This window comes from Pleurodeles waltl, chromosome 9 (genome assembly GCF_031143425.1).
Source record: "Pleurodeles waltl isolate 20211129_DDA chromosome 9, aPleWal1.hap1.20221129, whole genome shotgun sequence".
In the NCBI taxonomy this organism is placed as follows: Eukaryota; Metazoa; Chordata; class Amphibia; order Caudata; family Salamandridae; genus Pleurodeles; species Pleurodeles waltl.
In genome coordinates, this window is record NC_090448.1 from 1,181,894,222 (window position 1) to 1,181,908,097 (window position 13,876).

Below are 13,876 nucleotides of genomic sequence, written 5' to 3' on the forward strand. Positions count from 1 at the left end.
GGAGTCTCCGGATTCTGATTCCGGAACCGAGAATGTTTCCTCTTCCTCGTCGAAACGTTGTTTTGTCGACGTGGACGCCATTTGTTGACGCCTGGCTCTTCGGTCCCGGAGTGTTTTTCTGGACCGGAAGGCTCCACAGGCTTCACAGGTATCCTCCTTGTGCTCGGGGGACAAGCACAAGTTACAGACCAAGTGCTGATCTGTATAAGGATACTTACTGTGACATTTTGGGCAGAAACGAAACGGGGTCCGTTCCATCGGCTTCGATGTCGCACACGGTCGGGCCGACCAGGCCCCGGTGGGGGATCGAAACTACCCCAAAGTCTTCCGATGATCGGTGTCGATGTACCTAACTATCCCGATACCGAACGGAACAATACCGACGCTTTCTTCCGAGATTCTGACTAACTTTCCGAACCGAAACACGGAGCGAAAAGGAATACGTCCGAACCCGACAGCGGAAAAAAACAATCTAAGATGGAGTCGACGCCCATGCGCAATGGAGCCGAGGAGGGAGGAGTCCTTCGGTCCCGTGACCAAAAAAGACTTCTTCGAAGAAAAACAACTTGTAATACTCCGAGCCCAACACCAGGCAGCGGACTGTGCCACACATGTGTATCTGCAGCAACATATGCCATCGAACATCTATGTTCCCTACTTGAGCTGTGCTAGGCGGTCTTTTATAGAGAATGCCAGATAGCCCAACAGGTCTCGATTTATACCCAATAACTGCTCTGGTCCGTTCCTGTTCATTTAAAGATAACATTAAGGGAAGTGGAGCCTCCCGTTTCAGGAAGACCCAACCATAGTTATGTCAACATTTTATTATATGTCACTGTAGGAAAGTGCCTCTTTTGACATGGTTACCATTTCACTTTTCGCCTGGTTTCCGGTGTGATTTTGACTGTTAGTGCACTGGGTCCCTGCTAAGCAGGTCACTATGGCCAGATCTCTTTCCACAAAACTGCACAAATGTTTTTCACAATTGGCAAACTCTTTAGCTACCTCTATAAGTCCTTAGTAAATGGTACCCCTGGCACCCACGGCCTGGCATAGTAAGGAAGGTCTCTGACGGCTGCAGCACCAATTGTGCCACCCTCAGGGACCCCTCACCAAACCCACACAGTGCTGCCATTGCATACTGCGTGTGTTGTTCAAGGCCAAATTGAAAACATAACCTGTCTCACACCATTGTGTGCCAGGTCCCCTATCAGTGCATGTGTGGCAGGGTGTATCCAGACACATGTGAGGGCATGTGTGCATGGGCAGGTGTGCCCCTGCTATGTCTCTGTTGCTTCTGAGACATAGTAAGTGCACAGGGAAGCCACTTTAAATACATGTGCTTGACACAGGTCATTACAAGTTCCCCAGTTGCATGATGGCTTCTCTAAATCCTGGGATGTTTGGTATCAAACATCTCAGAATAACAAACCCTCACTGATGGAGTTATTAGAAAATGCACGCAGAAGGCACCTTAGTGGTGCCTCAAGAAAACCTACCCAGCTATTAGTATGTTTGCTGACTAGTCCAAACCAATGCAGCCCCCCTAGACCGAGTTCTGACCCCCTGAAGTGAGGGCCTATGCTCTTGAAGGCCCAGAACTAGGGCCTGCTCTGGACAGAGGTGATCACACCTCATCCAGAGGAGGATGGACATTCCAGGGCGGGGAGCTTCAAAGACCTTGCCGCCTTTGAAATGCAACCCAGGTCTATCCAAATGGCAGGGATGACCAACCCCCTTGTCTTGACTCCACTTGTGGCGGCAGCACAGGTGGGAAAATTAGGCAGATTAGGAGGTGTGCCCATTTCAGACCCTCTTTACAGAGAGAGAGGTGGCACCAAGCGGTCTTTGCTTTCGGGCAAAGTGTTCTGGGAGGGTGAGGTGAACGTCCAGAATCAATAAAGTTAACTTGACGTTGGGTGAAAGGTGGGGCTTTAAACATTCAAGTTACATATTGTTAGGCCACATTTGGACTGTTTCTTGCTTGTTGTTCTTGGCAATTAGCAGGAATCATGCTACAGTGGGGTTGAGCTTCAGATAGCTGCTGGATATCCAGGTCTGGATGAGGAACAGGCAGCAAGTGGCTTTTGATGTGTGGAGCAGAGCTGTAGATCCTGGACAGCAATGTCAGCCACACACTGACCAACAGGTTTCTTGCACAAACAAGGAGTGGAAACCACCCTCCTTGACATAAGCAAGGACTTAATCTATTAAGCAAACAACGCTCTCTATGCAGCCCCGGAAACCCTCCACGAAAGATGCAATCTGACACCTGCGTCTCGGACCCCACAATGCATGGGGTCAAACCCTTTCTCAAAGAGCAAAAGCATGGGACAAAGTGATCAGCTAACCTCCAGTTCATTACCTGCATTACTCACCAGCGTCCCTCTGGAGCCCTCCATTCCCTCTTCCGAGCCTCTTATACCACCAGAGAAATAAAAAACCAGGAGCACAGACAAAACCTAAACAGCAAACGCCTAAATCTGTCCATTCACTGCAGTGTTTACCACGGTTCCTTCAGACCGCTGCCATTTGCGCCTCTGAGGCACCTTTTGCAGCCTCAGAAACCTGAAAGTCTTGGTCTCTCCTTTGCTAGTCATGTGCAGACCTCATGAGGGTAACAACAAACCCTGCCATTGCAGCTAAGGGCTTTATCTAGGTTTCAGCGGACAGGTACTCCGTCACAACGGTGATGGATAGCCTGTCCGTCGAAATATAAATCCCACTGAATATAATGGGATTTATATTTCAGTCAGATGGGCCATCCGTCACCGTTGTGATGGAGTACCTGTCTGCTGAAATCTAAATCAAGCCCCAAGCCATCAACGAACCCTCCTTTACTCCTGGAATGTTAAAAAGTTAATCCCCAAAGCATATAACTTTCTTACTGCTCAATAGGTAGCACTAAGGTCACAGAAAAACCCAGGAATGCCCCTTTACTGGAAACAAATGCATTTGTGGCGTGCCTGAAAAGCATGGAAATAAACACGACATTGAGAAAAGGCGTTCTAGGGAATACCTCCATGTGCACGCGTATGTGGGTCACATTATGAACTCACCACTCACAGGGTTCCTATGTTGTGCACAGTTATACCTCAGATGAAGACAGTTGTGATTAAGATCCCAGAGAGACATGCCTTGTTTTAAACTCACAAATGAGATGAACATTAACAGATTTGCAGCACAGTAAATGCTTCTGACCGCAAGATACGACTCAAAAATAGATATTCTGCCTTAACTGGACAGGAGATGTTCTTGTAACTCCTTACCTAGGTCATCTGGTGTCTGCAGGACAGGGGTCTGCAGTTTCTCCTCTAGATGGAAATCCCTCTGGCTCAAGTGATCGGCACTGAGGGTGGCTGGCGAGGCACTGTGAGATCTGGAGCCAGTGGCAGAGAGAGCTGGAGAACCACTTTCAGAGCCTGTAATAAACAAACAGAAGAAGGGTTATTGAGAGCTCAGGGCAGCGCTGATTTGTACTTTACAAAGGACACCCAAACACGTAGACACCAGAACAGTCAGTGTATGGTGCAGCCTAAATGTGTGAAGAGCTCTGGGCAGCGTACAGTGTATGAATAATGTGGAGGCATGAGTGAGCCTACAAAAATCACAGCATCTGGGAGAAACCCATAATACATAGGCTTCCATGCACATAACAAGTTGTCCGAGGGACATGTTCAATGTTTAGACTCCCAGACAAGGGAAAATTGGGCCAAAAGCCACCACACGTTTAGGAAGGTGGTCAGATGAAAGTTCCGGTAGACAGTAAACATTTTTAACCCCTAGCAGATTAAAAGGACCGCAGACTCATTCGGGCAATTGCCGCCCCACGGGGCACCAAACATGCCCAGGACTCAAGGCACGTACTGTGTGGTACAGGCAATAAACATTCTTGGATACCTTGAGAGGTGATGAAGCATTTCACAAAATACATGACTAGGGACCTGTAGGAAGCTGGCTCTATGTGATCTATCAAAACGATATGTGTCATTCAAAGGGTCAAGAAGTTCCCTCAGCAGTGGAGAGGGGCTTGCACTAGCAATCCAAGGTGCTCTTTTAGGGGGCAGTGTGGTTGACCAACCTTCGGCTTATCAGAGGGGAGTGTGAGACACTTGCATATACACACAGAGCCAATAAATCAGACACACGACTCAAGAAGGGGATCCACACCAATTTACAAAAATAAGAAGTATCTTATATGTTTAGGCACCAGATTCAATATGATCAGGTAAGTTCATTTTGCAAGAAAAATACTTTCCGGTTTCAAAAGTCAACCCTATTTCAGATACGGCAATGTTATCCTATAGAGGAAAAACAAATACTGCATACAGGCATAGCACAGCAACTTATGGGAACAATCGCCTGGACTTAAGGTGAGTACTTGGCAATGGTCCAGGCCACACCAACAGATCACACCGAGCAGCACTGGGGCAGCCAGGTGCAGTGGTTTAGTGCGGCATCAGGTGCCCAATGTTAGTCAAAAGAGATTGGTCCAGTTGAAAAGAGTCTCTAGGTTTGGACTAGGACTCCAGCCGAGGTGAACCAACAAGTGGGTTCAAACCTTGAGATGCTCGGGATGTGGGGACACCTTAGGTCCTCCTCTACACAGGCCAAAGGCAACGGGTCCTGAGGTGCCTTGAGAAGTCAGGTTTTCTCCACCAGAGCACTTGCGGTTGAGAGGGGCTTGTGGGCTGAGGCTTTGGTCAGTGAGTCCACAGTGGGCAAGTCTGAGGTGGGCTTTGTCTCTTGAAGGCCTGGGGACCATGCTGGCACAATTGCCCCACTTCAACTTGGACTAGGGGGCACAGGTGCAGTGGTGCTGTCCAGTGTCGGGTTTTGGCGGTCCGGAGCCCTTGTGAGTCTTCTTTGGTGCCTGCAGGGTGCAGGGAAGCAGCTCCGCTGCTCCACAGGAGATCCTGGTTACTTCTCGAAGTGCTGGCAGTCCTCCCAGGCTTTTATAGGCAGAACAGCGGCAGGGTGAGTCGTCTCTAGCACAATTGTCAAGAACAGCGGGAAGGCCGGCGGGATTGGGAACAAGTCAGTTGATGCTCCTCAATTCTTGCTTTTCGCACCTCTTCAGGTCCTTATTTAGTCCAGCCAATTTGAATGCCTTATATCACAGGGACCCCTAAATACTCCATTTAGGGGCATTACAGGGACTGAAGGCTAATAACCAATGGGCTACTTACCCCTGGGGTCACTACACCACCTAGATTACCACTTCCTGTGCACAGTGGACATCACACTGTCCAAGAATTCCTAATTTCATCACACACAAGATGGTGGAATTCCTAACTTTGTGTTCACTTCATGTTAGTCACCCCAGAGGTGTGTCCAGCCTGGTAGTGCAATGCGCCTCCTACACAGCTAATTTTGCCACCTTTCATAGCTCCAAATGGGCCTCAGGCCAGGGGGCTGCCTCTTCCAGGTCTGGTGGAAGCTGGAGGGGTTGCATACCAAAGGAGGCAGGGACTTTGAAGTCCATGGCCTTGGTATGCAGATTCACTAGCCATTCTGTTAGCAGAGATGATAACTACTAGGTTTCAGGGGGCACCACTAAGGTGCCCTCTGGGTGCATGTCATAATAAATACAACACTGGCATTAGTATGGATTTATTAAGGCAAGGTGTTTGATACCATACACCACTATTTTCCGTGCAGCCATCATGTAGCTGTGCCACTTGTGCTGAGCAGTGTCCAGTACATGCTTTAGGATGGCTGACCGGTCACTTGCAATATCCAGGAATGGAACTAGACATCACAGGAGCATGTCTGCTCATGCAGATATGCCCTAACATCTATTATAATGTACCCTGCCTTAGGGCTCTTTAGGCCTGCTGTAGGGGGTGACGTATAATGCATGCAGTGACTTTGGCATGGCACACAATGAGTGTGCCATGTCGTGTTTTCACCCAGAGTCTGCACCCTGGCACGCAGTCTGGGACGGCAGGCTGTGTGCCATTTGTGTTTTGGTCCCCTAGGGTGGCTTAGGGTATGCTGGAGTCCTTAGGGACTCTCTTTAATACCCATTCCCTAGGTACCAAGGGTACCATTGACTAGGGACTTACAGGGGTGCTAAAGTCTTGTGCCAACTGCAAGCAATTGCACATGTCTTGTTCTTAAGGAAAGAGCGCTGGCACCGAGGTCTGATTAGTAGGACTCGCTGCACCGTCCAAGTCGAAAACCAACATCTAGTAGTTCTAAAAAGGGACAAAAAGTGAGTGTGGGAGGGGGAGGGGGAGGGGGGGAGGAGGAGCGGGTGAGCTGCAAAGAAGCCTGGTTTCCTACAACAGATACTGGGGGCTTGCGGGTCTCTATGATGAGAGGCCTGAGGGAGATGTCTCAACGAGTGGCTGTGGTTACCAAGACAAGTGGCTGGGACTTACTGGGCCTGAGCTGGTGATAGACACAACAGGGCAAGCCGCAGGACACGGCATACGCTAAATCACTGAGCTAGGGATGGACAGCGGTGAATGACTCACTCCTCGAATACTGTTGGTAAAAGAAGAATGAGGGGCATCAAACATGTAGGCCCTGAGGAAAGATCATAGGCCAACACAACTGACAGCTAGGCACTGTGCAGTGGACCACTTGCAGCCCACATGTCGTCATCAGCATGTCTAAAACGGATGTAAATGAAGTAACAGACTTGCTGGCCATATTATAAAGCACACTACCCATGCCTTGGCTCCTGAGTGCATGAAATGGGGTGGGGGGGGGGTAGGGGGGATGTACACCAAGCACATATAGGGCCCTAAGCTTGAGATGGGCGAGTTGGGTGGCAACCAACTCAGTACCAACTTAATAATTTCCTAAATGATCCATTCATTCAGAGAATACAATGTTCAAAGGGCACATACACTGAATCATCTGTACTGTAAAACCATCTAGACTGTTGGAGAATGGGCAGGTTCACAACAGGCTGCCTCCATTGGGAGTTGGTATCTATGCACTGGGAGTGGGCGGATCTGTGAGTTGGAAATTGGTGCACCAGTTTGCATCTGTGGTTGTGAGAGACAATTTGTTTCTCGCATTCTCACACAACCGCTGCCACTGCTCTGGACAGAAAGTGTCAGCAGGGTCTGTGGCCGCCACTGGCATCTGTCAGTGTGTGTGGAGGAGGAGGAGGATGTATTTTTGTCATGACGCTACAATCTATGGGCACCATGGCAGACGCCCGGTATGCTACTGGTGGGTCTAGAGGTGTTGAAACTGTACCTGCGAAGACTGCTGCCTCGGCAGACAAGGGCTGCTGGTTCAAGCTGCTGGTCTCAGAATCAATATGGAGCAGGGTTAGACTTGCAACCTCTTGTTCCTCGCCAGTGAGCGAGTACCCAGAGCCGCCGTCCATCTCAGTGGAGAAGGGCACGTTGCCATCAGCGCCGAAGCCAAAACCTGAAAGGATAAGGAAGCAGGTGGTGTCACTCCATGAGTCAGAAAGTCCCCTTGCATCGTTACTCCTTGTAAACATCTTTCAATGAAACAAACATTAAAAAAGAGAGCTGGGCACCGGGGTAACTCCCAGACAGTTACCTTTTGAGCCTCCCTTTGTTCATATGAGATGGGGGGGTCAGAGCTTTCCTTTCACAGGTGCCACCTGGGTCCATGCATCAGCACCGGATGCAGAACCCCACCCATACATAGACCTTATACACCCGTTTCCCATAATTTCCCTATTTTCATTAAGTTTCTTCCGCATATTTGCTATGAAAATCCAAAGTAAATGACCTCACTAGTGGCTCTAATCCTCTACATCACATACTCTGCACAACAGACCAAAACAATGAGGTGGAAGGCTTACAAAGACTACTATATCACAGGTATCTGTTTACAAATTGGGGTTTATAGACATTTTACTTGGGATTTCAAGCCTGGTGACTTGTGGTGTGTGGATGTACGAAACATATCAAAGTTGGAGGACTGCTGTTACAGGTTAAATGGCATTTAATGGTGCATACTAAGCAGCTTGATATATATGGTGACCTAAACCAAGGTACTCTCGACTGTCGGACCATGTTACACAGCTTAGACTGTTGTACGATGTAGGTATATCGTTCACTTCTCACTTTTGTAGTGAATCCTAGTTTGTTTTAATGGGAAACAGGAGTTAGCTCAACCTTTGGCTTGCAGACTCGTGCCCCGTCACCTAGTGACTTTCACCCTACTTAGCTTGCTCTGTTTTTGCGCATTTATTTAATTAAATCTTTTAAGATGGATGCTTTGTTTTTAGTTAGGCCCATATTTTAGTTTTGCGTTATCAGTGCCACCGCATTAAGGCGCCAATACCAAGCGACAAAGATAAATAAACTGTAGGTGTTCACATTAGGTACTTTCCCTATCACATCTTTGAGGGAATTGTTTACATAAATTGCCGTCACAAGCATGTCTTGTTATCTATTGTTTTTAGAACACATCTACGTCAGGGGTCCGAGCAAATCTGTATAAATGTACCTCACTTAGACAGATAGTCAGAGGGATTCCGACCAGATGCCATCGCTGCTATCGATGACGCACGTCGTCTTGACGCTGACCCAGTCTTCGTGTCCTTACGAGGTCTGAGCTAGAGACCTCATTCCATGGTAACGAGGGTTGGGGGCTCTTCTCATGGACAGGGCATTGGCAGATTAGGTCTAACATACCCAGCTCTCTTTAGGTTAGAGATTAGGTTAACATTATTAGGGTATTAGGACATATTTCACATATCATGTCATTTCAAGATGGTGGGTGTCTTTGTATTAATGACTCTTGTCTTTACCATTCTGTTTCTTGCACTCTTCATTATCCTAATCATTGCAGCCCATGCAACCTATCGCAGATTGCAGTTTTGTTAAATAAAACCTACTGAAACTTTATTGCATCTCCTTCATTGCCTGTGTGTGACTGAGAAATGTTGTTAATGTGAGAAAGGGGTGATCTCCGTTTAACCATGACACTCCGTGAGATGTCACACTCGTGCCCATGCGTAAAGGCTGCCACAAATCATCTTTTACTGTTTGGGTTTTTGGGGAGGTGCTGCTTGTGAGCCGGGAGGGTTGGGACGACAGTTGCAACTTGTTGTAGGACCTGCATAGTCGCCCACAAACATAAGTACTTCCTTAAAACAGCAGTCTTGCCTAGAGCAAGAGTCAAACTACAACACTTTGTTGATATCAAAGAACCTTATGAGGAGTTTCAGAGTCACTCTGGGAAGTACCCGCCCTAGCTTGTAGACGCCAGTTTGCCATTCATTTTTCCCACACCAGGGAAGCAGGAAGACGAGAAAGACATCATATAGGTAGAGGTGGAGTCCAATAAACTATTTGGAACCTTATTAAAATGGCCTATACCATACTTCAAGAGCGGTGAAAAACTGTGGATAAGAGTATCTTCAGATTGTTACAAAGGCAAATAACTTTTTCTTCTAATGGAAACTTGCAGATTTCTCCCCTTCGAATAGATAGCAGAGCAGTGCACCACTTGGAGGGAGAACTTGATTGAATGGTGAGACTAGGAAGTTCAGAGGCCAGAGTTGGTAAAATGGCCACCGACTCACATACATAAGTAAGCGTAGTGCTTAGCAAGAGTGTGAAGGGGCACCCATGTTGCCAATCTGCAGATCTCAGCCGCAGGAACCTCTCTTGCCAAGGCAGTGGTGGAAGACATGGCCTTTATGCCCTCAAGTGGTTCTTTTCATGCAAAGGCATAACACGCTGATGCACATACCCTACAAGGAGCTGGTCTTCGGTTCTGAAATACTTGATGCAGTCATTATAGAAACTGACCGCCATTTTCAAATCTAGCCTGCGCAGCCCCTGCTCCTCCTTGTAGGGATGCAGAGGGGGCAGAAAGAAGGAAGGGTGATGAGTGGGCCAGATGAAATGGGAAAAATAAAAGTACTATGCTAGCAAGGGGACCATTCACATGAGTACACACAGAATAAATTAAGTTATATGCTCCCAAGAACAAGGGTGAGACTCTGTGTAAGGAAATGCCTCCTTGGCATGGTTACCCCCTGACGTTTTGCCTTTGCTGATGCTATGTTTTGAATTGAAAGTGTGCTGAGGCCTGCTAACCAGGCCCCAGCACCAGTGTTGTTTCCCTAACCTGTACTTTTGTTTACACAATTGGCACACCCTGGCATCCAGGTAAGTCCCTTGTAACTGGTACCCCTGGTACCAAGGGCCCTGATGCCAGGGAAGGACTCTAAGGGCTGCAGCATATCTTACGCCACCCTGGGGACCCCTCACTCAGCACAAACACACTGCTTGCCAGCTTGTGTGTGCTGGTGAGGACAAAACGAGTAAGTCGACATGGCACTCCCCTCAGGGTACCATGCCAACCTCACACTGCCTATGCAGTATAGATAAGTCACCCCTCTAGCAGGCCTTACAGCCCTAAGGCAGGGTGCACTATACCATAGGTGAGGGCACCAGTGCATGAGCACTGTGCCCCTACAGTGTCTAAGCAAAACCCTAGACATTGTGAGTGCAGGGTAGCCATAAGAGTATATGGTCTGGGAGTCTGTCAAACACGGACTCCACAGCACCATAATGGCTACACTGAAAACTGGGAAGTTTGGTATCAAACTTCTCAGCACAATAAAAGCACACTGATGCCAGTGTACATTTTATTGTAAAATACACCCCAGAGGGCACCTTAGAGGTGCCCCCTGAAACCTTAACCAACTACCTGTGTAGGCTGACTGGTTTTAGCAGCCTGCCACACTCGAGACATGTTGCTGGCCACATGGGGAGAGTGCCTTTGTCACTCTGTGGCTAGTAACAAAGCCTGCACTGGGTGGAGATGCTTATCACCTCCCCCTTGCAGGAGCTGTAACACCTGGCGGTGAGCCTCAAAGGCTCACCCCCTTTGTTACAGCACCACAGGGCATTCCAGCTAGTGGAGTTGCCCGCCCCCTCCGGCCACGGCCCCACTTTTGGCGGCAAGGCCGGAGGAGATAATGAGAAAAACAAGGAGGAGTCCCTGGCCAGTCAGGACAGCTCCTAAGGCAACCTGAGCTGAAGTGACTCTGACTTTTAGGAATCCTCCATCTTGCAGATGGAGGATCCCCCCAATAGGGATAGGAATGTGACCCCCTCCCCTTGGGAGGAGGCACAAAGAGGGTGTAGCCACCCTCAGGGCTAGTAGCCATTGGCTACTGCCCTCCCTGACCTAAACACACCCCTAAATTCTGTATTTAGGGGCTCCCCAGAACCTAGGAACTCAGATTCCTGCAACCTAAGAAGAAGAGGACTGCTGAGCTGAAAAACCCTGCAGAGAAGAGGGAGACACCAACTGCTTTGGCCCCAGCTCTACCGGCCTGTCTCCCCCCCTTCTGAAGAAACTGCTCCAGCAACACTTTCCCCAGGACCAGCGACCTCTGAATCCTCAGAGGACTGCCCTGCTCTAAAAGGACCAAGAAACTCCTGAGAACAGCGGCCCTGTTCACCCTAGACTGCAACTTTGTTTCCAAAGGAGCAACTTAAAGACAAACTGCGTTTCCCGCCAGAAGCGTGAGACTTGCAACTCTGCACCCGACGCCCCCGGCTCGACTTGTGGAGAAACAACACTTCAGGGAGGACTCCCTGGCGACTACGAGACCGTGAGTAGCCAGAGTTGCCCGCCCTGAGCCAACGCCTGCAGAGGGAATCCCGAGGCTCCCCCTGACAGCGACTGCTTGACTCCCAGATCCCGACGCCTGGAAAAGACTCTGCACCCGCAGCCCCCAGGACCTGAAAGATCGGAACTCCAGTGCAGGAGTGACCCCCAGGAGGCCCTCTCCCTTGCCCAGGTGGTGGCTACCCCGAGGAGCCCCCCCTTGCCTGCATCGCTGAAGAGACCCCTTGGTCTCCCATTGATTCCAATTGAAAACCCGACGTGTGTTTGCACACTGCACACGGCCGCCCCGCGCTGCTGAGTGTGTACTTTCTGTGCTAACTTGAGTCCCCCCGGTGCCCTACAAAACCCCCCTGGTCTGCCCTCCGAAGACGCGGGTACTTACCTGCTGGCAGACTGGAACCGGGGCACCCCCTTCTCCTTTGAAGCCTATGCGTTTTGGGCACCACTTTGAACTCTGCACCTGACCGGCCCTGAGCTGCTGGTGTGGTAACTTTGGGGTTGCTCTGAACCCCCAACGGTGGGCTACCTTGGACCCAAACTTGAACCCCGTAGGTGGTTTACTTACCTGCAAGAACTAACAATTACTTACCTCCCCTAGGAACTGTGAAAATTGCACTGTCTAGTTTTAAAATAGCTATATGTGTTTTATTTGAAAAGTATATATGCTATTGTGATTATTCAAAGTTCCTAAAGTACTTACCTGCAATACCTTTCATTTGAGATATTACATGTAAAATTTGAACCTGCGGTTCTTAAAATAAACTAAGAAAATATATTTTTTCTATACAAAAACCTATTGGCCTGGAATTGTCTCTGAGTGTGTGTTCCTCATTTATTGCCTGTGTGTATGTACAACAAATGCTTAACACTACTCCTTTGATAAGCCTACTGCTCGACCACACTACCACAAAATAGAGCATTAGTATTATCTCTTTTTGCCTCTATCTTACCTCTAAGGGGAACCCTTGGACTCTGTGCATACTATTCCTTACTTTGAAATAGTGCATACAGAGCCAACTTCCTACACTCTGAATCAATCAAGAAGAACATATAACTTACTTTAGCCTGTGTAAACTCAAGTGAATGATTCCCCTGCTACCATAGTACCCTTATTTTTGGTTTATACCCAAGTTGCAATGGGTTACTTGGTGACCATTTTCTTTGTCTGGATGGAATGAGGACACAAGCATGGGAAAGAAAGGACAGGGCTCGAAAAATCATAAAAATGTTACTAGTCCTGCAGGTCGAGTATCTTAAGTAATCTACTCGACCTAACTGTAATGTACTTGACCCATAAACGGGTCTCAAATTGTGTGATCCTAGGCAAATAGTTTAAAGAGTTGCCTTTTTCTTAATTCTCACATATGATTGCACCTTCAAATATGTGAGCTCAGCATTTCTGCAGTACTAAAAACATATTTTGTTTGATTAAGTAGACTAAAGTTTTCTGCATGCATCCCAAGAATCTAGCCCACATGCCCATGAGGTCTAGCCCACATCAACTACGACTTATTTTAGTTTACTAACAACACTGACATCAGGGCAGGAGTGTTTCTCACTTTGCTAAAACACTAAATTTTAATAAATATATTACTAAGCCATGATGTGCTCACATATTGTCATCTACACACAGTAACTTTCCAAGAAAACTCCAAACCCTCTCCACTAACTTGCAGCTTCACTGACAAAAGTATATAGTGAATTAGCAATCTGTGAAAATTGGGTTTCAGAAAACATATTCTTTGCACATCAACATGTAAAGTGTTCTGATTTGTTTTCATCCTATTAAAATATTTTTTCATCACACAGAAATAAAAAAAGGGCTTTCACAACTACTGAAATATATATTATTAAATGTTTGCACAGTTGACTTAGTCATTTAAACATTGTGTGTTAGGAAAAACCTGACACTATGGCCCTCATTACGAGCCTGGCGGTCTCGCGGTTGGCGGGAGCACCGCCGACAGCCCGGCGGTGCCCCGCAGGGCATTCTGACCGCGGCGCTTTGGCCGCGGTCAGTGCAGGAAAACCAGCGGTCTCCCGCCGGTTTTCCGCTGCCCGTTGGAATCCTCCAAGGCGGCGCAGCTTGCTGCGCCGCCGAGGGGATTCCGACCCCCCCTACCGCCATCCAGTTCCCGGCGGTCCGCCCGCCGGGAACCGGATGGCGGTAGAGGGGGTCGCGGGGCCCCTGGGGGCCCCTGCAGTGCCCATGCCACTGGCATGGGCACTGCAGGGGCCCCCGTAAGAGGGCCCCTAAATGTATTTCACTGTCTGCTTC

At 48.4% G+C, this 13,876-nt stretch overlaps 1 protein-coding gene across 7 annotated transcripts in view; it reads right to left on the reverse strand.

Moving 5' to 3' along the window:
- RALGAPA1 (Ral GTPase activating protein catalytic subunit alpha 1) overlaps nt 1–13,876 on the reverse strand; it is a 623,631-nt gene that overhangs the window by 365,843 nt on the left and 243,912 nt on the right. For 6 of the 7 annotated variants that reach the window (XM_069209127.1, XM_069209123.1, XM_069209128.1 and 3 more), the window contains 2 exons: nt 7,219–7,395; nt 3,270–3,422 (listed from right to left, as the gene is read on the reverse strand). In XM_069209127.1, coding sequence (XP_069065228.1) covers nt 3,270–3,422; nt 7,219–7,395 — 330 coding nt within the window. The remainder of the gene's footprint in view (nt 1–3,269; nt 3,423–7,218; nt 7,396–13,876) is intronic. The other variant, XM_069209125.1, reaches the window with a different exon arrangement.